This window comes from Choloepus didactylus, chromosome 13, assembly GCF_015220235.1.
Source record: "Choloepus didactylus isolate mChoDid1 chromosome 13, mChoDid1.pri, whole genome shotgun sequence".
NCBI classification, from domain to species: domain Eukaryota; kingdom Metazoa; phylum Chordata; class Mammalia; order Pilosa; family Megalonychidae; genus Choloepus; species Choloepus didactylus.
The window spans coordinates 85,309,149-85,334,551 of NC_051319.1; the positions used below are offsets into that span (position 1 = coordinate 85,309,149).

Genomic DNA, 25,403 nt, shown 5'->3' on the forward strand with positions numbered 1-25,403 from the left:
ACTGTAAGATATTTGTGTATGTGTTTAAGTTTGAAGACAAAAAAAAAAAAAAAAAAGCAACAGTTTAGGCATTCTATATCATCATGTGGAAATCTGTAAGAATTTGTTGCTTTTAATTCTATGGAAAAACCAGAAGTCTGTGGTATGTTTCTAATGGCTAATAACTCAATCCCATTCAACTGAAAAAACAATAGAAATAATTATGTAGAAGTTGATATAATGTAAATTTTATAGTCAAGAATTAGAGGGTTGTTTGGGTGGTATCTTGCCCTTTCCTTGTACAATAACTCTCAGTTTAATCTGTACCTTTTGCTTATTATGGAACAATTAGAATTCCCCTATATATATTAGACCTTTGCATAAATTTGATGGGAGGTAGAAGTTACAATTTTGTTCTTGTTTTTTTTTTAAGTGTTTGGATAGGCATTAGTGTGGTCTATTTTTTTTTTTTTTTTACCTCACGTTAGTCATTGAAGAGAAATCATATCCACCAGATTTCAGTTAAGAGGGGCCTTAAAATAAAGGTCAGTCACTTTTAACACTGCAAGTAAATTTAAGGGTAATATGAGAAAAAGAAAAAAAAGAATAGAAATTGCAGTGAATAAGGGGCATGTAAATAAGAATGAAGTCAAATAAATTTTCAAAAGGTAGGGACTGAAGGCACTGAAAATTATTGTTTCATGTTCTATTCACTAGAATTTATACATGTATGCATCAAAACAGCAAGCATTTAGTGAGTATATAATGTGCCAACCAAATATGATTAGTACATAATTCCTGTCCTCAACTAGGTCAGGTATTGAAGCTGGGGCAGACTTATAAACAAGAAGCAATAATGTTTCCAAGGGAAATCATAGTTGTATGCACATGTTTTTATGGGAGCACAGAGAAGTGACAGCCTAAATGCTTTGTACTAGATTATAAAGTGAAATTTAGTCAATTTAACTAAATTTTGAAGAGGTTTGTTGAATGAAGGTGTGAAATACATTTCTTTCATCAATTTTGGTGTTCCTATGTTCCATGTTGCTGGAAAAGTAAGATATTCTGTTATTTTGGTGATTCTAGAGGTTACCACAATTTCCTCTTCAGTCTGAAAATTGGTAGTTGTGTCTGGAGTGAAAGGCCTAGTACAGAGCTAAATCTAGGAGAGTGAGGTGGTAGAATTACTGCTAGAAAATTTTTTTTTACTGTTGAATTTTTAACTTTTCCCAACAAGCAGTGAAGAATGCCAACAACATGAACAGTTCTCTCTCCCAACGTTATTTACAAAACAAACCAAATAATAGAAAATGAAAAATTTTAAGTGAGCCAATAAAAGGAAAATTATATAAATGCACACAATACACGAACACATTCAAAGCAATTGGACCCAGCCATTCGAGCCAGCAGGAGTCCACGCGATGGCGCTGCAGGCTAAAGAGAAAAAATGACGAGTTTGCTAAGGAAGTCAGTAACAAAAAGGAAGATCAGGACAGATGAACTGGGAAGAAAAGCTGTAGCAGCCCAAGATTGGGAAAGGAAACACCTAGACCCCTACTGCTTCACAGCGCAGGTCTGGGGTTTGGAACTGCTCCTTCATTTATGCTGGAGATGGGGTTGTGAGCGAAACTGACAAAATCCGTGTCAATCAGGAATAGCCATGGAAGCCAGAAGATTGCACTTCCAGAGACAAAGGCAAGTCCTGTTTGTCTTTCTGTTTTGGGAAGTGTCCTTGGCAGATTCTGGGTTTGGACGTTATTCTGTGACAGAGGAAACAGAGAGGGGAACGTTTGTGGTCAACCTGGCAAAGGATCTGGGGCTAGGGCAGGGAGAGCTGTCTGCAAGGGGAGCCCGGTTAGTCTCTGATGCTAATAAACAGCAATTGCTACTGGATTCTCATACTGGGGATTTGCTCACAAATGATAAACTGGACAGGGAGACTCTGTGTGGCCCCACCGAGCCCTGTATGCTGTATTTCCAAATATTAATGGATAACCCTTTTCAGATTTATCGTGCTGAGCTGAGGGTCAGGGATATAAATGACCATTCACCAGTGTTTCGGGAGAAAGATATAGTCTTAAAAATATTAGAAAATACAGCCGAAGGGACATCACTTCCACTAGAAAGAGCACATGATTCTGATGTAGGACTTAACGGTATCCAAAAGTACATCATCCACCCCAACTCTTTTTTCCATATTAAAATTAGTGACAGTGATGAAGGCATTATATACCCAGAGCTAGTGTTGGACAAAGCGCTGGATAGGGAGAAGCAGCGCGAGCACAGTTTAACACTCACGGCGCTGGATGGCGGCTCTCCGCCCAGATCTGGGGCCGCTGCTATACACATTGTGGTCATGGACATCAATGACAACGCCCCGCAGTTTGCGGAGGCATTCTATAAGGCCCAGGTTCCAGAGGACAGCTCCATAGGGTGTTTCATTGTTAAAGTCTCGGCAGTGGATGTAGACTCGGGAGTAAATGCTTCACGCCTCTGAAGATATCCAAACAACTTTTCAAATCAATCCTTTCTCTGGGGAAATTGTTCTTACAGCGTTGCTTGATTATGAGGTAATAAAGTCTTACAAAATAAATATACAAGCAATGGATGGAGGGGGCCTTTCTGCAAGATGTACGGTTTTTGTCGAAGTATTGGACACGAACGACAACTCCCCTGAACTGATAATGTCATCAGTTTCCAGCTACATTGCCGAGAACTCCCCAGAGACAGTACTGGCTGTTTTTAGGATTAGAGACAATGACTCAGAAGAAAATGGAAAAATGGTTTGCTATATTCAAGATGATCTGCCATTCCTTCTGAAACCCTCTGTGGAGAATTTTTATATCCTAATGACAGAGGGAGCGCTGGACAGAGAGAGCAGGGACGAATACAATGTCACCATCACCGTCACTGACTTGGGTACCCCCAGACTGAAAACGGAGCACAGCATAACCGTGCTGGTCTCCGACGTCAACGACAACGCGCCAAACTTCACCCAAACCTCCTACACCCTGTTCGTCCGCGAAAACAACAGCCCCGCCCTGCACATCGGCAGCGTCAGCACCACTGACAGAGACTCGGGCACCAACGCCCAAGTCACCTACTCGCTGCTGCCGCCCAAGGATGCGCACCGCCCCCTCGCCTCCTTGGTCTCCATCAACGCCGACAACGGGCACCTGTTCGCGCTCAGGGCCCTGGATTACGAGGCCCTGCAAGCGTTCGAGTTCCGCGTGGGCGCGGCCGACGCGGGCTCCCCGGCTCTGAGCAGCGAGGCGCTGGTGCGCGTGGTGGTCGTGGACGACAACGACAACTCGCCCTTCGTGCTGTACCCGCTGCAGAACGGCTCTGCGCCCTGCACAGAGCTGGTGCCCAGGGCGGCCGAGGCGGGCTACCTGGTGACCAAGGTGGTGGCGGTGGACGGCGACTCGGGCCAGAACGCCTGGCTGTCCTACCAGCTGCTCAAGGCCACGGAGCCCGGGCTGTTCGGCGTGTGGGCGCACAACGGCGAGGTGCGCACCGCCAGGCTGCTGAGCGACCGCGACGCGCCCAAGCACAGGCTCGTCGTGCTGGTCAAGGACAACGGCGAGCCGCCGCTCTCGGCCAGCGTCACGCTGCACGTGCTGCTGGTGGACGGCTTCTCCCAGCCCTACCTGCCGCTCCCGGAGGCGGCCCCGGACGAGGCCCAGGCCGACTCGCTCACCGTCTACTTGGTCATTGCCTTGGCCTCGGTCTCGTCGCTCTTCCTGTTCTCGGTGCTGCTGTTCATCGCGGTGCGGCTGTGCGGGAGGCGCAGGGCGGCCTCGATGCCTGAGGGCCACTTTCCGGGCCACTTGGTAGACGTGAGTGGCACCGGGACCCTGTCCCAGAGCTACCAGTATGAGGTGTGTCTGACGGGAGACTCTAGGACCAGCGAGTTCAAGTTCCTGAAGCCGATTATCCCGGATATCCAAGCACAGGGTGCTGGGAGGAATAATGAATAAATTCCCATATTTTGAAATAGCTTTGGATTTAATATTCAGTAATAATTCCGTTCATATTTTCATGTACTTTTTGTGTATGGTATTCATACTGATATCAATTTAGTTTTAAATCTCAAAGTTAAATAATTATGCAACTTCAAACATAATTTTGAAATAGTATATACCTCTGTCATAAATCTTTTTCATCTTTTTTGAAATAATAATAGCTACCTTTATTTTCCATTTTTAATAATATTGTTAAGGTTTTAAGCTTTTCAGATGCACACGGATTTAGTTTTTTTTTCTCATTGTAGAAAACCGAGGTTATGATGCTTTTCCTGCAAGTTTCAGAACTTAGAACCCACGATCCTAAACACTTTTGTGTATTATACTTGCTTCATGTTAGAAGAGATAACCACATTCCAATCTCGTTCTAACATTCTATGTATTCATGTTCAAAAACTATGTCATCTTTTGTTCTAAGTCTCAGTGTTTAGAATGGAATATTTATCTATAACTCTCCTCATGAGAACTGAAACATCATTTTGCAAATCATATGTATTTATTTGCATGTATATGACACCAATAATATCCTGTGTTCATATTATTATTTCATTTTCTTTCAATACACTATTCTTGCTTGGCTAATATTTTGTTATGTTTATTTTTGCAGGTATAGAAAATAGATATGTCTTAGAATTCAAACCATATAATAGCCTGCATAAACATGAATATGAATAAAAACATTTTGAAAATTTGCATGTAAGAATGTTGGTGATTTGGGGGAATATATTCATTTTTCATTTTATTTTGCAAATTTATTTTAATTTTATCAAATTTAAATCAAGAAATACCAAAGATTATAATGAGAAACAATTTGTTGATTAGTCCCTTTTCAAATTCTAGTCCCCACTCACAGAGTGGTTTCTTTTACAATTTATCCTAATATTTCCAAACAATATGTTTATACTGCTATATCTTGACATTCAATTTTATACTCTAATCACTTCTTGCTATGACGAATAAGAATTTTACTTTCATATTCCCCAACCAAACCATACATACAAACATTGCACATTCTGTTTCTCCTATTCTTCCAATATAATTATCACAATTTCTTATGTTAAACTAGTAGATAGTGTCCATATTGCAAGTCAATTCAGAATTCACATTGGTGTACTATGATTACATTTTATTTCTTGCAAAGCATTAAATGCTAATAGTTGTTTTTTAATAGAATTATTTTCTATGTGCCATTGACTTTTTCATAGTCTCTCTCATTTGAAAATAACTTTTTATCCTTAAAATATTTAAATATATCAGATACTCTATCAATTATACTTATTTCCTGGAGATCTTTCACCTAGAACAACCCAGTTCTTCATTTCCACTGGCTGCTCCAGAGGCTGTCACCCTAGGACTTTTTCCCTTCCAACACTTTCTTCTGTTAATCTTCTTTTCTAAGGTCCAATGTAGTCTTCTTTCTTTGTTTTTATCCCTTATTTAGCAGCACACATTTCAATACCTTCATAAAATGTGCACAGAGGAGGTAAAAGAATATTGAGACCTTGCATTGTGAAATATCTTGTTTTCTTTTCATTAGAGTAGACAGTTTGACTGGGTATAAAATTCTATGCTGAAAATAATTTTCCCTGAGCTTTTGAAAGTACTGTTCCTTTTACCTATTGCATATAGATTTGATGTTCAGAAGACTGATTCCTTACTGGTTCCTTTACCTTTTAGTGGCATTTTGTTTTGCTTTGTTTTCTTTCTGGAAGCATTGAAAAACCTTCTCCTGGTACTCTGAGAATTCACAGTGATGTGCCTTATTGTAGGCTTGTTCATTTATTTATTAAACTTGCCACATGGGCATAATCACTTAATGTTCAGGTGCTCATTTTCAGTTTTGAGAAATTTTCTCATTATGTTTCATAATTTCTTTCCCAAATTTTGTATTATCTTACTTTAACAAGACTCTCATTGGTTAAATATTTACCCTCCTAGATTGAGCCTCTATGACTCTAAACTTCTTTCCTTTCCTATTTTCCATCTATTTGGAAACTTAAAATCTTTATATTAAAGTTTTTCTTTTTGACTAACATATTTTTAGGAACTGTTTTTTTTTTGTTTTTTTTTTTTTTTTGGTTATCTAGTTGGTTTTCACAGCATCCTGTTACAGATTTATAAATGTAATATCTTTCCTCATCTCTCATTAACCCATTTCTTCTCCAAAACGCATTATAAAGTAAAAACTATCATTATACCCATTTTACAAAGGAAAGTGAGTAACAGAACTCACTTGCTGAGGTCATACAGCTAGTAAAAGGCAAAGATGAATTTTAAGATTCTAAAATCTCCACTCTTAAGCCCTAAGTTATTTTTCCTCTTGCCCTAAGATTAATTACTTCATAGAATTAATTATATTAAATGGATAAATTTATCCATGAAGCATTTAGAACAATGGGTGGTACAGACTAAGTAAGCATTCAGTAAGTATTAGCTCTTAGTAGATTTCATTTCTCTGGGAATTTTAGATTTTTTAAGGCTTTATTCTGTTTTCTGTATTATATCTGTTTCCTCCTGTTCCATTTTAGTGGTGGTGGTGGAGGTAATGGTGATCTAGGCATTTCTGTTTCATGTTGTAGGCTTTTCCTCATGTATCTGTAGTCCTTGGCTGTCTTTTATTTAAGAATGATGAAATAGCGAAATGCTGACTAAGCTCTCTGTAAGTGCATGGGGTATGTTGTTGGCAGGGCTTCACTCTAATGTAACCATGCAAGGACAACACTATTACTTTTGTAGAATCTCAAATATCAGTAAGTGTCTTTATTTGGCCTTTCATATATTACAGGTAGTTTAGCAATAGCCTCTGTGTAGGGATAGAGTAGGGCAGGGGTCAGGCATATACCTTGTGTCCTACAATCTGAGAGTACTGAGTGGAAGGGGCTAGAAGTCTCTCCACTCAGGATACACATTTTTGCTTAATCCACCTATTTTTAATTTCACACTTCACACTTGCTTTCTACTGTGCCTGGGGTCTCCAAGACTAAAGATACTCCCAATTCCATCTCTCTAGAAAATAAACTTTCCAATCTCTGGCCTGGAGGTATTTATGTGTCTATGTAGGATGGCAAGAGAACCAGAGAATTCAATTCTCCTATAAACACACTTTCAAGTAATAGCTTCTTTTTAAAACCCTTACTGGAATTCACCCTTATTATGTATCTGGTTCCTCCAAATCTTGAACCTAAATGAGATTATGTGGGACAAACAAGCTTCTTGTTCCTGCCAATGCAGGAAATTTAGACATTTCTTGACCTTGTCAAGCTAATTGTTCTTCTATCTGCTTTCTATCATAATACTTTTGTGCATTCTTAGTGCTTGTGAGTTTGTACCATTTCTAATACATTTCTGTCACTTTAGTGGGTATTTTAAAAGGAAGGGAAATATCTATGTGTGGTCAATCCATGTGCTTTTCAAAATGTAATTTGAAATTAACAATTTTCAGGCAAACTTGTTAGATCCCTCTTCCATCCATTCTTGAGCTTACTTTGGGGCCTCCTGTAATGGACCTCATTTGTGGGATCCTACCATCTATTCCTTCATTAGTAACTATGCACTTTGGCTAGGACTGAAACCACACCAAGCTCTAGGGGTGGCCCCTGACTGGATTAATCAAAGTAAAGGGAAAAGATGGGTATTCAGGTTCTGGAACTAGAATCTCCACCTATAACCGAATACCTCTTAAAACATTGATTGGTTCAATAGCAGAAAGTAGTCTTAGTTAGGAAATTTGAGTGAAAGCCTGTTTTGTTCTGTGACTGGGGAACAGAATCTCTCTTCTGATATCTTCCTGAGCTGAAAGAAAAAACATGTAGCCATAGTTGTTGCTGCTGTAAGAAATTTTGGGAATCTGAGGAAAGGCCAGTCTTAGGAGCATGTCTCTAACATTATGAAAAGGTGAGGCATAGCAGATAAGAAACCTGGTCCTTGTGATATAGTTGATCTTCTGAATAAAGTTTGCTTGAAGCTTGCTCAATATTGGACACTTGCATTACATCAGCCATGTTACTTACATCTGAAAGCATTCTAAATGAAGCATCTACTCAATGTTGTAGCCACTTATAGACATTGATTTATAAATAAAATAAAGCAAATGCTTTCAGTTAAGGCTCTTAAGTTGCTTCGTAAGTGTAACAAAATTTTGGTGTGTCCAGTTCATATGTAATATAAAAACAAGTATGAGGAATTTGTTTAATACATAAAGTGGTTCCACAGATAGTTTTATATATTTATGCATATGCTCCTATGGATTTAAATACATAAACTCTAAGAAATGAGATAAATGTATCTCAGTAAATTTGATATACTAATAAATCTGAGTGCATAATTAGTTTCAAAGTTATATATCCTCAAGGTTATTATTATTTTCTTTATTTCTGTTTCATGGCATTTCATGAGTATCAACCTCACCTTGAACTATGTTAGGCATACAGCAACAGAGATGACTTCCATTTCACATACAATTATTAGATATTTATAATAAATAGTGTGCAGCTTTATTTACCTTATGTGAACCAGGCAGGTAAAAAAATGTCCATGGATACCACTAAAAAATCAAGGAATCAAGAAGGAAAAGACAGTGCTTGCTTCGGCAGCACATATACTAAAATTGGAACGATACAGAGAAGATTAGCATGGCCCCTGCGCAAGGATGACACACAAATTCGTGAAGCGTTCCATATTTTTAAAACAAAGTGGGAGAACTTACACTCCCTGACTTTGAAGGTTATTATAAAGCCACGGTAGTCAAAACAGCATGGTACTGGCACAAAGATAGACATACTGATCAATGGAATCGAATTGAGAATTCGGAGATAGACCCCCAGATCTATGACCGACTGATCTTTGATAAGGCCCCCAAAGTCACTGAACTGGGTCATAACAGTCTTTCCAACAAATGGGGCTGGGAGAGTTGGATATCCATATCCATAAGAATGAAAGAGGACCCCTACCTCACACCCTACACAAAAATTAACTCAAAATGGATCAAAGATCTCAATATAAAAGACAGTACCATAAAACTCCTGGAAGATAATGTAGGGAAACATCTTCAAGACCTTGTATTAGGCAGCCACCTCCTAGACTTTACACCCAAAGCACAAGCAACAAAAGAAAAAATAGATAAATGGAAACTCCTCAAGCTTAGAAGTTTCTGTACCTCAAAAGAATTTGTCAAAAAGGTAAAGAGGCAGCCAACTCAATGGGAAAAAATTTTTGGAAACCATGTATCTGACAAAAGACTGATACCTTGCATACAAAAAGAAATCCTACAACTCAATGATGATCATACAGACAGCCCAACTATAAAATGGGAAACAGATATGAAAAGACAGTTCTCTGAAGAGGAAATACAAATGGCCAGGAAACACATGAAAAAATGTTCAGCTTCACAAGCTATTAGAGAGATGCAAATTAAGACCACAATGAGATACCATCCAACACCGGTTAGAATGGCTGCCATTAAACAAACAGGAAACTACAAATGCTGGAGGGGATGTGGAGAAATTGGAACTCTTCTTCATTGTTGGTGATACTGTATAATGGTTCAGCCACTCTGGAAGTCAGTCTGGCAGTTCCTTAGAAAACTAGATACAGAGATACCCTTCGATCCACCGATTGCACTTCTTGGCATATACCCGGAAGATCTGAAAGCAGTGACACAAACAGATATCTGCACGCCAATGTTCATAGCAGCATTATTCACAATTGCCAAGAGATGGAAACAACACAAATGTCCTTCAACAGATAAGTGGATAAATAAAATGTGGTATATACACTCAATGGAATACTATGCAGCAGTAAGAAGGAACGATGTAGTGAAAAATATGACAACATGGATGAACCTTGAAGACATAATGCTGAGTGAAATAAGCCAGGCACAAAAAGAGAAATATTATATGTTACCACTAATGTGAACATTGAAAAATGTAAAACGAATGGTTTATAATGTAGAATGTAGGGGAACTAGTGATAGAGAGCAATTAAGGAAGGGGGAACAATAATCCAATAAGAACAGATAAGCTATGTGGATAAATTTAACGTTCTGGGAATGCCCAGGAATGACTATGGTCTGTTAATTTCTGATGGGTATAGTAGGAACAAGTTCACAGAAATGTTGCTATATTAGGTTACTTTCTTGGGGTAGAGTAGGACCATGTTGGAAGTAAAGTAGTTATCTTAGGTTAGTTGTCTTTTTCTTACTCCCTTGTTATGGTCTGTTTGAAATGTTCTTTTAGTGTATGTTTTTAAAAAATTTTTTATTTTTTTATTTTTTATACAGTTGATTAAAAAAAGAGTTAATTAAAAAAAAACAAGGAAAAACAATATGCAGAGCCCCCTTGAGCAGCTGGTGGAGAATGCAAGGATATTGGGCTGCCCCACCTCGATGGTTGCTAATGTGCTCACAGACATAGGGGACAGGTGGTTTGATAGGTTGAGCCCTCTACCACAGGACTTGCCCTTGGGAAGACTGTTGCTGCAAAGGAGAGGCTAGGCCTCCCTATAATTGTGCCTAAAAGCCTCCTTCTGAATGCCTCTTTGTTGCTCAGATGTGGCCCTCTCTCTCTAGCTAAGCCAACTTGAAAGGTCAAATCACTGCCCTCCCCCCTATGTGGGATCAGACACCTAGGGGAGTGAATCTCCCTGGCAAATTGGAATATAACTCCCGGGGAGGAATGTAGACCCGGCATCATGGAATGGAGAACATCTACTTGACCAAAAGGGGGAAGTGAAAGGAAATGAAATAAGCTTCAGTGGCAGAGGGATTTCAAAAGGAGCCGAGAGGTCACTCTGGTGGGCACTCTTACGCACAATATAGACAACCCTTTTTAGGTTCTAATGAATTGAGGTAGCTGGCAGTAGATACCTGAAATTATCAAACTACAACCCAGAACCCATGAATCTTGAAGATGATTATATAAAAATGTAGCTTATGATGGGTGACAATGTGACTGGAAAAGCCATATGGACCATACTCCCCTTTGTCTAGTTTATGGATGGATGAGTAGAAAAATGGGGGAAGAAAAAAAGCAAGCAAACAAACAAAGGCACCCAGTGTTCTTTTTTATTTTAATTGCCCTTTTTCACTTTAATTATTATTCTTGTTATTTTTGTGTGTGTGGTAATGAAAGTGTCAGGGACTGATTTTGGGGATAAATGCACAACTATGTAATGGTACTGTGAACAATTGAAAGCATGATTTGTTTTGTATGACTGCATGGTATGTAAATATATCTCAATAAAATGAATTTTAAAAAAAGGGAAAGACAAAGAGCAAGAAAAACAGGAGTAAGGCAGAGAGTAGGAATAATGAACAGTTCCAGAAATTGCTAATTCCATTCAAAAGAATTGTTCAACAAAGAGTAGAGACAGAGTCTGCATTTTAGCACAGTGAAGAAGATTGTATAAATACATGAACCAAAATGTAAAACATTGTATTAGCATCCCAAGACCCTTCAATTGTGTGTATATAATAATTTTCCCTTTAAAATCAATTATTTGGGTAAATAGAAATTCAGGAAATCTAAAGAACCAAATCTAATGAATATCTTTGTAGCCCAAATGATCAAATGGGATGACAGCAAAGAGAATTTCACCCCTGGGAAACTTATGTTTCTAAAAAATGATAAATTCCACTTTATAAAATTATCTGTCAAAAATATGCACTAATCACTGTTCTAGGGACTTGGGACACAGCAATGAACAAAACTGATAAAAGACTCTTTCCCCATAATGTACCTTTATACATTCAAAAAGGTGGAGAACTACATCAAACAAATAAGCAAATATATATAGTAATAAGTCAGATGGTAATTGTTGCTAAAAAATATGTCCAGTAAACATGTTTTTGTGCTCATTAAATGTTTTGTAAATTATGAGAAAATAAATTGCGGATTTACCTAATTTAAATTGCCTTATTTCCTACCAGTTCAAAGTTCATTGCTATCAAGGAATTCTACAGATGTGCCTTCTGGTGCTATAACAACTATCTATATATATGTCCCATCTCATGGTTAATCCAGTTTTACATCTTCTGAAAGGGCTTCTGAAATGAGCCACACACATGTTCCTTTTCCCTTCCCACCTAAGGAAGGACTAGTAGTGACAGAATTCTGTTCACTAGAACAATCAGTTATACCCGTCCTTGTTTCAGATTTCCGGTCTTATAATGATTTCCAGTTCCTGGAGGCCAGGTACTTCTGCACTTCTTGTACTTCTGTATTCACAACTGGGTGTATTTGGTTGTGTGGAGAGTGGGGAGGGATACGTAATAAACAAATGCTAGCAGCATCACAGACTATAAATTTAAAACAATGAAGATGAGGGATAGAATATATTTGTAATTAGTTAAGAAACACAATGGATAAAGCAATATTTGCTACTGAAGGACATTTAAGCCAATGGAATTTAAGTAGCTTTCATCAAACTGTGAAAATCTATGGAGACACTTGGTGGCGCTGTAGGATAATATCGTGGAGGAAAAATTACATTAGATACTGGTCTGGACAATTACCCAGTGCACAGAGAGAACTGGGAAGACAGAAGGAGGAAGCCTCTAAGGTCAGAAAACCTAGAAGTCATTCAACACAGTTAATATCATTAGACCTCCGAGGATATCGTGGACAGATCAGAGGCACGTTTCCCGAAACTGGGAGGTGGAGCTGAAGCCATAAGCCTTTGGGAAAGGAGCTATGGAGAACGGAGGGACAGGCACTCTGCGGATAAGGCAAGTCCTACTTCTCTTTGTTTTGTTGGGAATGTCTCAGGCATACTCTGGGCTAGGGCTCTTTTCTGTGGAGGAGGAAATGCAGAGCAGAAGCTTTGTAGGAAATTTGGCAAAGGACCTTGGACTCGAGGTGGGTGAGCTGTCCTCTCGGGGGGCCCGGGTAGTCTCTAATGATAACAAAGAGTGTTTGCAGCTGGACATCAACACCGGCGATTTGCTCCTAAGCGAAACATTAGACCGGGAGGAGCTCTGCGGCTCCACTGAGCAGTGTGTGCTGCATTTCCAGGTGTTAATGAAAAACCCCCTGCAGTTTTTTCAGATCGAGCTCCAGGTCAGGGACATAAATGACCACTCTCCCCTCTTTATGGAAAAAGAACTGCGCCTACAAATTCCAGAGAATAGTCCTGTCGGTGCTGTGTTCTTATTAGAAAGTGCAAAGGATTTAGATGTAGGAATCAACTCGCTAAAAAACTACACGATCAGCCCCAACTCTCATTTCCACATTAAAATTAGAGTCGATCCAGACAATAGAAAATATCCAGAGTTAGTTTTGGACAAGGCACTGGATTATGAAGAGCAGCCTGAACTCAGTTTCATCCTCACTGCACTCGATGGTGGGTCTCCGCCCAGGTCGGGGACTGCCTTAGTTAGCGTGATGGTCGTGGATATTAACGATAACTCCCCTGAATTTGAGCAGCCTTTTTATGACGTGAAGATTCCAGAGAATAGTGTTCTAGGCTCACTGGTTGTCACCGTCTCAGCTTGGGATTTAGATTCAGGAATAAACGCGGAAATATCGTACACATTTTCCCATGCCTCAGAAGACATTTGCAAGACATTTGAAATTAACAAAAAATCTGGAGAAGTTAGTCTAGCAGGATTCTTGGATTTTGAATTAATTGAATCATACTCCATAATAATTCAAGCCACAGATGGGGGCGGCCTGTTTGGAAAATCCACAGTCAGAATTCAGGTGACGGATGTGAATGACAATGTTCCTGAAGTTACTGTGTCATCAATTACCAGTCCAATTCCAGAAAATTCGCCTGAGACTGTGGTTATGGTTTTTAGCATCCGAGACAGAGACTCTGGAGACAACGGGAGGATGATTTGTTCAATCCCAGAAGACCTACCATTCAAGCTAAAACCTTCGTTTAAAAATTATTACACGTTGGAAACGGAGAGAACGCTGGACAGAGAGAGCAGAGCCGAGTACAACTTCACCATCACCGTCACTGACTTCGGTACGCCCAGGCTGAAAACCGAGCACAACATAACCGTGCGGGTCTCCGACGTCAACGACAACGCGCCCATCTTCACCCAAACCTCCTACACCCTGTTCGTCCGCGAAAACAACAGCCCCGCCCTGCACATCGGCAGCGTCAGCGCCACTGACAGAGACTCGGGCACCAACGCCCAAGTCACGTACTCGCTGCTGCCGCCCCAGGACGCGCACCTGCCCCTCGCCTCCTTGGTCTCCATCAACGCCGACAACGGGCATCTGTTCGCGCTCAGGGCCCTGGATTACGAGGCCCTGCAAGCGTTCGAGTTCCGCGTGGGCGCGGCTGACGCGGGCTCCCCGGCGCTGAGCAGCGAGGCGCTGGTGCGCGTGGTGGTCGTGGACGACAACGACAACTCGCCCTTCGTGCTGTACCCGCTGCAGAACGGCTCTGCGCCCTGCACAGAGCTGGTGCCCAGGGCGGCCGAGGCGGGCTACCTGGTGACCAAGGTGGTGGCGGTGGACGGCGACTCGGGCCAGAACGCCTGGCTGTCCTACCAGCTGCTCAAGGCCACGGAGCCTGGGCTGTTCGGCGTGTGGGCGCACAACGGCGAGGTGCGCACCGCCAGGCTGCTGAGCGACCGCGACGCGCCCAAGCACAGGCTCGTCGTGCTGGTCAAGGACAACGGCGAGCCGCCGCTCTCGGCCAGCGTCACGCTGCACGTGCTGCTGGTGGACGGCTTCTCCCAGCCCTACCTGCCGCTCCCGGAGGCGGCCCCGGACGAGGCCCAAGCCGACTCGCTCACCGTCTACTTGGTCATTGCCTTGGCCTCGGTCTCGTCGCTCTTCCTGTTCTCGGTGCTGCTGTTCATCGCGGTGCGGCTGTGCGGGAGGCGCAGGGCGGCCTCGGTGTCTGAGGGCCACTTTCCGAGCCACTTGGTGGACGTGAGCGGTACCGGGACCCTGTCCCAGAGCTACCAGTTCGAGTTGTGTCTGACGGGAGACTCAGGGAGTAATGAGTTTAAATTTTTGAAGCCGATTATCCCCAATTTCCCGGCCCACTGCCCTGGGAGAGAAATAGAGGATAATCCTACTTTCTGCAATAGCTTTCGGTTCAGTAATCAATGACTATAATTGACCTTTATATTTCTTATGTATTTCATTTTATGGTAGTTGCAAACCACATCTTGAATAAACTTTCCCCAATTGTGTGTATTTTAAATTTTAAATTGTACTGATGTTGCTATTATACTTTCTCATATTCTCCCCTCTTAAGTGAATGTTTATCTTTATTTCTGGTTATAATGTGATGATAACTTATTCTCTAGGCCAGGCAGCCTATATTTTTAGTAAATTTACCACCTTAAATAACTTAAAATCACTTTTTAAAGAATTATCCCCCTTCCACTAAACTTTCAGTCACAATTCTTCTTATAGTAAAATAAAACTGACTGGAAGTAATTCAAGTGTCCAAGCATTTCTTCATTTGATTCTTTGATTCTGCTTTGCGGTTTTTTTTTTTCTCATAGTTTAGTAACAGATTGCTATCCAGAATTCTCTTTTTTTTCTCCTTAATAAATTCACTGCATTTTCTTTGTTAACATTTTAAATGCTTATTACTATTGAATATAAGCCTGAGAAATCATGTCCTAAGATACAATCATAAGTAATCATCTGATTAGAAAGGGCCAGAGGCAAGTTTCCTAGTATTGCTTCTTTATTCATACTGGAGAGTGTGAAAGCACATGAATATTGTTGCCACTCATTGAGTCTTGGAATACAAAGCTATAGTTTTGCAGATGCCTCATAATGTTACAAAACTATAATGTCATCCTGTTGAATGCAGGCACCTAAATAATATGGATAACAAAGGGGACTTGTGTGCTAATGTGTTTACTTTTTTGCATGTGTTCTTCTAGAATTTAGTGTATATACACACTGGACAGCATTTTTCAAACTCTGTTTTTTTTTTATTTTTTACCACAACCAATAGTAAAAAACATTGTTATATTATTACTCAATACAAGACATAATAGAAAGAAATGTTTCATGAACAATGCTTAGTCTTTTGATGATGCAGTCTGAGATTGTCTATACTGTTATTTAATTTTCATATGTGGTCATGATCCTCTAGATTGGTTTTATGACCTATTAATTGGTAGCTATCCAAAGCTTTAGAAATACTTTTCTTGGGGATATAAAAGTAGCTATTCACTAATGGATGTATCAAATACAGAGTATTGAGAAGTATAAAAAGTTGGACCTTTAGAGTTCTCATTTTAAAAATTTCAAACAATTGTAGGAGGAGCAGTGTTATACCACACAGGCCAACCAACTGCTCTTGCCTTTAATTATCTGACATTTTGAAGAAAAGAGCCTTCATTGTTGGATGGGAGATTTCCCATGAATTTCATCAAAAAGTTTAAAGTCTATATGTTGCAGAAGGAAAATACAGATGAACAAAAGGAGTAGGAGTATAGAGGGAGAGGAAACGTGTGAGAGAGAAAGCAGGCATGGGAAATAGGACATAAGAAAGGATGAGTAAAATGCTTGTTTTTGAAGCCACCGCCTAGTTCCAATACAAATGATTAGGTAAACAGGGCACCTTTGTTCTTCATGGTCCTTCTGAAACCAAATTTTGTTCTAAGTTGTTATGGCAGTGTCATAGTCTGCATGACAATAGCTGAGTCACTGCCACATCTGGATTCTAGCTGGCTGGAAGGGAGGATGCACATCCAGATGTCTTTCATTCCAGACCTGAAAGTGGCAAGCAAAAGTCTGCTTACAGCCTGTGAGAATTTAACTCACTACAAGGGAGGCTGGGATAGATAGGCTGTCTGAGAAGTCATGTAGCTGGGTACAATTCTATTACTATGGAGGAAGGGGACAGCAGATTTTGGCAGAATGACCATCTTCCTAAATCCAATGGGCAGTTCTAACACTGTTTTTCTTGACTTTTCTGAAGTATTTGATACTGTCGATCCTTAACATGCTATTTACTGTTGATTTCATGGTTTCGAACCTTGGGCACACTTCTTAACCTCGCTACTCTAAATTAATATGTTTCTTGGAGTTCTAAGTCCTCTTCTAGTCTTATTCAACACACTTTGCTTGCTTATCTTAGAGCTCTCTTGGTTTCAATGACCAGTTTCAATGACCATATATAAACTGATGAATCCCAAAGTTCATATCTCCAGCCTAGATTTATTTCCTATGCTTCAGTTTTATATACATATGTTTATGTTTATATTTATTTTTATGTATTTATATACATACATACACACAAAATACAGATAGAGTGTGTGTGTGTGTATATATATATATATATGTATATATGTGTATATATATATATATGTATATATGTATATATGTATATCTGTGTATGTGTGTATATATAAACCAAGTACTCACTAGTCACTTTATAAATATTAACTCATTGCATTCCTACAATAGTAATTCTAGAAGACAGATACTATTATTACCCCTATTTTACAGATGGTGAAACAGAGGCACAGAGGGGCTAAGTAACTTGCCTAAGTCTACAGCTAGTGAGTGGTAAAGCCATCCTTAAGATTCTAAAGCAGACGTTTTGGTTCCAGAATCCATGTTCCTAACAATTATGCTACTGCCTCCAAGGTACAAGATATCTCTTCTAGGTATTTCTCTACTACTCTTTACCCACACATGCATTTATAACATATTTTAATTACTTACCTGCCAATTTTTCTAACCTATTAGAGCCATTAAGACAAGGATTATATCTATTTTTTCATGTTGAGTCCTTAGAGCCTATTTCTGTGACTGAAACTTAGAAAGTATTTGAATGCCTGATGAATGAAAAGGTAAACATATTTAAAATTATGCCTCTGGTTTTACACAAGGACAAGTTCTATTCTGAAAATTGGCTCAATTTAGCAACTAAATAAATTACAACGTACAAGCATTCACTTCACAGGTTTTCAGAAATGGAAACTAAATACTCTTGTGATCATATTTCTTATTATGGTACTGTTTACTTCTTGTTCATCTCTATCCTGCTGTCTGGGACCTCTCTGCTGTATATCTTCAGTGATGCCATGCTCTGCTTCCCGTTTGAAATGTTTTCAATCCCTTCAACAACAATCCACATATACTCTGTTTAAGGCCAGTTCCAATTTTGCTTGCTACGTGAACACCTGTCAGGATTTAGAGGAATACAGTATAGGCATTCTTGGGTGCACACTTCTATTTTCCATAAGTACTCACTGCCCATGAAACCAGGCCTAGTCTAGATTACCAGTTATTTATTACTTGTTCCATTTTTAAAATATGTTTATAAGCTTTTTAATAACATGGAACATGTTTTAGATTCCTTTACATACACCATGAATGAATGCATAATTGGGATATGATGTGATTAAATGATTTTACTTTCATATAAGCTAATAGATGCATAGATGTCTATAGAAGGGAAATACAAGACTCGAATTTCCTCTGAGAAAGCAAGATTGGAGATCAACTTAGGGAAACACTTATTCTTAACTTGTACCATTTGGGGATGTTTGAATTTTTAACCTACAGAAGTGTTTTTTAAAGCATAAAAATGAAAAAGTAATATCATTACTAACTATAAATGACTGAACTCAACAAGAATTTGTAGGATAAAATGTACTTGTAATTACTCAACAAATGGCCTGAATAAAACATTCCTGTAGCCAAGGGCATTTTGATGAATCCTCCTTGCCAGGCATTCAAAAAAGCAATAATTAAATGTAATGTATATTCCTTGTTTGGAACCTCATTCAAATGAACCAACAGTAAGAAAACATTTTTTTGCGGAGGGGAATGGAGAAAATCAAACAGACTATATAGTTAATATAATAATTTTATTATAATTATATTAAGGAGTAATTGTTAAATCTGTTGGTTGAGATTGAGATACTGTGATTACATTTGAAAAGTCCTTTTCTATTAGCGCATACTGAAAACTTTACAAGTAAAAATATATGCTGTCTGGGATTTGCTTTAAGATACTCCAGATGTATTCGTGATTTACTTCTTCAAAGAGGAAAAATTTGTTAATGAAAAAAATATCGTAGAGACACATGGTGGCGCTGCAGGATAAGAGGAAAACAAAGCATGGGCAGGCACTGTGGGTCCATTATTCAGGCAAACAGAGAGCATCCGGTTCACTGAAAAGAGAGGTTTCACCTACAGAGCTGCTGGAGGGTTATATACCTTCCAGGAGGTTCATATAAGAAAATCAGAGCTTTGGCTTCCAAAATTAGAGCTGGGCTTGAATTTTTCCACACAAGAGGTTGCCTGAAGGAACCATGGAAACCAGAAAGGTGCTGGCTCTGCGGAAAAGGCAAGTCCTGATTCTCTTTATTTTGTTGGGATTATCTCGGGCAGGTCCTCAATCTGGGCGATATTCTGTGGCAGAGGAAGCAGAAATTGGCTCTTTTGTGACCAATCTGGCAAGGGACCTGGGGCTGGGGGCAGAGGAGTTGTCCTCACGGGAGGCCCGGGTAATGTCTGATGATAATAAAAAGCATTTGCACCTCAATTTGCTGACTGGGGATTTGCTCCTAAATGAGAAACTGGACCGAGAAGAGCTATGTGGCTTTTTCGAGCCCTGTGTAGTGCATTTTCAGGTGTTACTGAAAAACCCTTTACAGTTTTTTCGGGCTGAATTACACATCAAAGATATAAATGATCATTCCCCTACATTTTTGGACAAAGAAATACTTTTGAAAATATCAGAAAGTACCACTGTTGGAACCTCATTCCTAATGGAGAGTGCTCAAGATTTGGACGTAGGAAGCAACAGTCTCCAAAACTACACAATTAGCTCTAATACTCATTTCTACATTAAAATTCGAGAAAGCAGTGATGGAAAGATATACCCCGAGCTGGTCCTGGACAAAGCGTTGGATCACGAGGAGGAGCCTGAGCTCAGATTAACACTCACAGCGCTGGATGGTGGATCCCCGCCCAGATCCGGGACAACCTTAGTTCTCATCAAGGTCCTGGACATCAATGACAATGCCCCTGAGTTTGCTCAGAGTCTCTATGAGGTGCAGGTCCTGGAGGACACACCCCTTGGCTCATGGGTTATCACCATCTCTGCTAACGACTTGGATGCAGGGAATTATGGGAAAATATCTTACTCATTTTTTCATGCATCGGAAGACATTCGTAAAACATTTGAAATCAATCCAATATCTGGGGATGTTCATTTGAAATCACACTTGGATTTTGAAGTAATACAGACTTACACTATAAATATCCAGGCAACGGATGGAGGGGGACTTTCAGAAAAATGCACTCTTCTGGTTAAAGTAATAGATATAAATGACAATCCACCAGAAGTAACCATGTCGTCAATCACAAACAGAATTCCAGAGAACGCCCCAGAGACCCTCGTCGCTGTTTTTAGTGTCCGTGACCAAGATTCAGGGGACAATGGGAGAATGGTTTGCTCCATCCAGGATGACCTCCCCTTTTTCCTGAAACCGACCTTCAAGAATTTTTTCACTTTGGTTACTGAAAAAGCACTGGATAGAGAGATGAGAGCTGAGTACAACATAACCATAAGTGTCACCGACCTGGGTACCCCTAGGCTGAAAACCGAGTACAACATAACCTTGCTGGTCTCCGACGTCAACGACAACGCGCCAAACTTCACCCAAACCTCCTACACCCTGTTCGTCCGCGAAAACAACAGCCCCGCCCTGCACATCGGCAGCGTCAGCGCCACTGACAGAGACTCGGGCACCAACGCCCAAGTGACCTACACGCTGCTGCCGCCCCAGGACGCGCACCTGCCCCTCGCCTCCTTGGTTTCCATCAACGCCGACAACGGGCACCTGTTCGCGCTCAGGGCCCTGGATTACGAGGCCCTGCAAGCGTTCGAGTTCCGCGTGGGCGCGGCCGACGCGGGCTCCCCGGCGCTGAGCAGCGAGGCGCTGGTGCGCGTGGTGGTCGTGGACGACAACGACAACTCGCCCTTCGTGCTGTACCCGCTGCAGAACGGCTCTGCGCCCTGCACAGAGCTGGTGCCCAGGGCGGCCGAGGCGGGCTACCTGGTGACCAAGGTGGTGGCGGTGGACGGCGACTCGGGCCAGAACGCCTGGCTGTCCTACCAGCTGCTCAAGGCCACGGAGCTCGGGCTGTTCGGCGTGTGGGCGCACAACGGCGAGGTGCGCACCGCCAGGCTGCTGAGCGACCGCGACGCGCCCAAGCACAGGCTCGTCGTGCTGGTCAAGGACAACGGCGAGCCGCCGCTCTCGGCCAGCGTCACGCTGCACGTGCTGCTGGTGGACGGCTTCTCCCAGCCCTACCTGCCGCTCCCGGAGGCGGCCCCGGACGAGGCCCAGGCCGACTCGCTCACCGTCTACTTGGTCATTGCCTTGGCCTCGGTCTCGTCGCTCTTCCTGTTCTCGGTGCTGCTGTTCATCGCGGTGCGGCTGTGCGGGAGGCGCAGGGCGGCCTCGGTGCCTGAGGGCCACTTTCTGGGCCACTTGGTGGACGTGAGCGGCACCGGGACCCTGTCCCAGAGCTACCAGTATGAGGTGTGCCTCATGGCAGACTCTGGAAGTAATGAGTTCAAATTTCTGAAACCGATTTTCCCCGACTTCTCAGTCCAAGACACTGGTAGGAATATGGGGGAAAACACCAACTTCCGGAATAGCTTTGGATTCAACATTAAGTAAAATAACATTTTAAATTACTTTTATCCTTGTATTTTTCTTGGCATAAAACCTGCTGGTAGTTTTTGCTGATCTGTAAAGGATTGTAGGTTGTACTATAATTGCAGGCATCATCATTTCTCATGCTTTCTTTACGTTTGTTTTAAAAATATCAGTGGCTATAAGGAAATGGAAATATAACCAGCACTTTCTGGTTTTCATTAATGTCTTAAGAAGGTTATATTGAGGAACTATGGTTATTTTTGTTGTGTAATGATGTGGTTATTAGGTCAGACAATGTTCTTAATTTTTGCATATGGATACTGAAATATTTAAGAAAGAATGTCAATATGCATGATTTACTTCATCAAAAACATAGATAAAGCAAAATTCCAAAAGATTGTTGCATCTAAGTGGAAAGTATATTGGATTTTATCTAGTATTCGCTCTGGAAATTTTCAACATAAAAAATACTTTTTAAAAAAAAGATGCTACCTTTCCATATTAGGTTCCAGAAAACCTTTTTTTGTTATACATTTTTTAAAGAGTTTACTTGATAATAGAATAAAATTGGAAATTATTGCTTTTTTAAGCATGTAGTTTTTTTTCTTTAGGTATTCTATGCCAATTACACCCATATGATTAGTTTATGTTGATGCTGTTGTAGAGGAGGAGTCTTAAAATATTGTGAGCCTTGATAATGCTATTATGTTTTCTTTAAATATAGCAATGTTAGTAACTTAAAATTCCTGTTATTTTGTATTGTTAATTACCTAAGTAACCAGAATGTGGTTCATCATCTAAATAATAACCTTCATCAGAAGAGTACAAGATGAAGATTACTTAAGAAATTGAACTGAAAATCCAAACTGTTAAAATGACACTTTTCTATTTATTCTGAAGAGTGAATATAAAATATCCTTAATACTTTGTGGCCTCACACAGAAGGAACATGTCTTCATTTATGATTTACATATGCCTTATCTGTGTTACAAATTACAATGTCTCTAATTTATAATTGGACAGTTCAATGTAAGATTATAGGCAGAGATTTTGCTAATTGAAATATAGTGTGGCTATATGACTAATATGCACATACACTTCTGCATGGGCCTCATAAAACTAAGTAATATAGACTAGACAGTGTAGTAAAATGAAATTGCACTCACAATTGTGAAGTGGATGAAACAAATTCTGATTAGGCATCTATTTTTTCCTACTTCAGGCAATTTTAACTGGTTTTGTGTTGCAACAGGTATTTACTAGCTGTGAGAATTTCAATTAAATAGATATTTAAAGAATAAAATCCTAAAAAGAATGTTTGGGTTCTCTTTATCACCCAGAACCTCTTAGAAGCAAAATTGTGCCCATGAAAGTTCCTGGAAGGTTTAAGGAGTAAACACTGCAGAAAGAAAGAAGAGTTGAAAGAATAGAATATGAAGATAGAAAAAAAGTGAGATGGAAAAAGGATTGAGTGTTGTGTATTTACTGCCAGACTTAGTCAATTAGAAATGAAATTTAAAAATACCAATTAAACTATTTCTAGGAACTAGACAACAAAGAATGAAGGAATCCCTTATTGGAAAATGAATGAAATGAATACATTATTAAATGAAATTAAATAATTGAATAAACTGAGAAAGATACAGGTTTCTTGATAGAGCAACTTAACATGATAAAGATGTCTATTCTTCCCAAAATAATTTATAAATTTAATGCAATTTCTAATATTTACATGGAGTAAAAAGTTGCATGAAGAGCTAAGACAATTTTTATGAAGCTGTGGGGATGCCTAACCCTGTTATCACAGGGTTATCACAGATCTGAGGTAAATAAATCTATTTGAATGGTTCAGAGGAACAGGCTAGTGGACCACCAGATAAAATTATAACCCAGGGTCAGATCTGTTTATATAAAAGAACTTGGTCTTGATAGAGTGTCAAAATCACTGTGGGGAAAAACTGATTACCTAGCAAAAGGTATTGGAAAATATTGGAAAAAAATATAAAGAAACAAAATCCCTATCACATGTCATATAAAAGTAAACGTCTATGGATCTAAGAGCTGAATTTGAAATATTTGAATTGTAAAAAAATTAAAATCAAGGTAAATATATTTTTATGACCTTAAGATTGGTCTTAATTTCTTTAGCAAGGCTGTAAAAGCACAAACTATGAAGACAAAAATTGATGAATGTTACTACCTCTATACTAGACAACACTTGTCCGACTGGGAGAAGTTACTCATAATATTTTAACTGAGAGGGATTAATATTTAGATTAATTCAAATCATTCTTACCGATGAGCAAAAACTCAGGAAAATCAATCAGATAAACAAAAAAAAGGAAGAGGAGATTCACAAAAGGAGAAATGGAGAGTCTGCAAAGAACTTGAACAGATGCTCAACTTCATTAACATTTGATGAGATGCATACTAAAATGAGATGCCAATTTACATCCATAAGATTAGTAAAGATGAGAAACTTGAATAATATCAAGTGGAACAATAAGAAATCTCATTTACAGCCTATTTTGTGAACTTTCTGGTAGCATTTTGTGAAATTTAGTATGTCTTACCCTAAGATCCAGCGATTCTAATTTGAGGTATAGAAACCAAAAAATTGTAACAGATTTACAAAAACGTATGTATGAGAATGTTCATCTTAGGATAGGCTGTGTTAGCAAAGAATAGGAGTCCATTTATATGGAATATTGATGAGTAAAATGTTGAACGTTCTTGTGAAGGGATATTATGAAGTAATCAAAAGGAATAAACTATAATTACATATGACTACATGGATAAATCTCAAATGTTTTTAAAAGGAAGAAAGAGACAGATTTACAGTATAGTGCCACTTATATATATTATACACAATATCTTATATTTGTAGAAATACACAAGTATGTAAATAAACATATTGGAGATGGATTCATTCATTAGTTCAATATTTTTGAATGTCCAAAATGTGCCAGATATTGTTTTCAGTGCTGAAAATACAGCAGTGAAGAAAATGCACAAAACCTCTCTTTTCTGGAGCTTACATTCTAGTGAAAGAAAATATAAATAAATAAGGACATTGCATATTATGTTGAAACATTAATTTACTTTGTAGAAAAATAAAGCAGGAAGAGAGGGATGAGAAATGCTGGGAGTTGTAATTTCAAATTGGCTTATCAGAATGAGCCTCTCTTTCGGGGGACTTTTGAGTAAAGTCTTGAAGGATGTGTGGGAGGAACTAAGGTGACTATCTGAGGGCAAAGAATTCTGCAAAAGAGAACAAAAGAAAGCCCTGAGACCAAGGAGGCTGGGCATATTTACTCTATTAGAAATTAAAGCTGCGATGTTTTAAAACTATTAATTTATTTAAAAATAACTATATTAAAGCTATTACATGCTAAACTAAATAACATTTTTTTGGTAAAAATTAACTGCATTCTCCAAAACAGAAAATAGTGAGAAGAATTGCACCGTTTTACATTTTTTAAATCTAACTTTCGTGTCTGGTTTAATAGAAGATAGCTGTATTCTCCTTTCTGCTTCTGCATTCAATTTTTGTAATATTATAAATGTAGCATCTGGATAACTCCATTCCATGCTTGTTTGGGCCCAGACCGAGCTCATGCAGAGCTTGGGAGGGTGCAGCTGCCAGACCGAAAAACACACCAGGTACAGAAGTGGACATGTGTTTATTGGGACTTACGAACAGGAGAAGTTTTCCGGTGACAGCCAGCCAGATGTTAGCGCTCCACAAAGGGAATAGAAATGCTCCAGGCAATATATGATTGCAG

At 39.6% G+C, this 25,403-nt stretch overlaps 3 protein-coding genes and 1 non-coding gene across 4 annotated transcripts; all 4 read left to right on the plus strand.

Moving 5' to 3' along the window:
* Nucleotides 1-634: 634 nt before the first annotated feature.
* LOC119508411 (protocadherin beta-10-like) lies at nucleotides 635-4,124 on the plus strand. The gene is given in 2 exon segments (XM_037802020.1): nucleotides 635-2,463; nucleotides 2,465-4,124. Coding segments are annotated over 2 exon segments (2,319 nt in total). The 5' UTR covers nucleotides 635-1,639; the 3' UTR covers nucleotides 3,960-4,124.
* Nucleotides 4,125-8,580: 4,456 nt separating this feature from the next.
* Nucleotides 8,581-8,687, plus strand: LOC119508612. Its single transcript, XR_005211515.1, has one exon. It is a non-coding gene; the product is annotated as a U6 spliceosomal RNA (small nuclear RNA).
* A 3,612-nt stretch (nucleotides 8,688-12,299) lies between these two features.
* Nucleotides 12,300-15,351, plus strand: LOC119508452 (protocadherin beta-12-like). Its single transcript, XM_037802046.1, has one exon. It carries the CDS (start codon nucleotides 12,692-12,694, stop codon nucleotides 15,071-15,073), a length of 2,382 nt encoding a protein of 793 aa, XP_037657974.1. The 5' UTR covers nucleotides 12,300-12,691; the 3' UTR covers nucleotides 15,074-15,351.
* A 3,658-nt stretch (nucleotides 15,352-19,009) lies between these two features.
* LOC119508322 (protocadherin beta-14) lies at nucleotides 19,010-24,464 on the plus strand. The gene has a single exon (XM_037801956.1). It carries the CDS (start codon nucleotides 19,258-19,260, stop codon nucleotides 21,637-21,639), a length of 2,382 nt encoding a protein of 793 aa, XP_037657884.1. The 5' UTR covers nucleotides 19,010-19,257; the 3' UTR covers nucleotides 21,640-24,464.
* The last annotated feature ends 939 nt before the right edge of the window (nucleotides 24,465-25,403 follow it).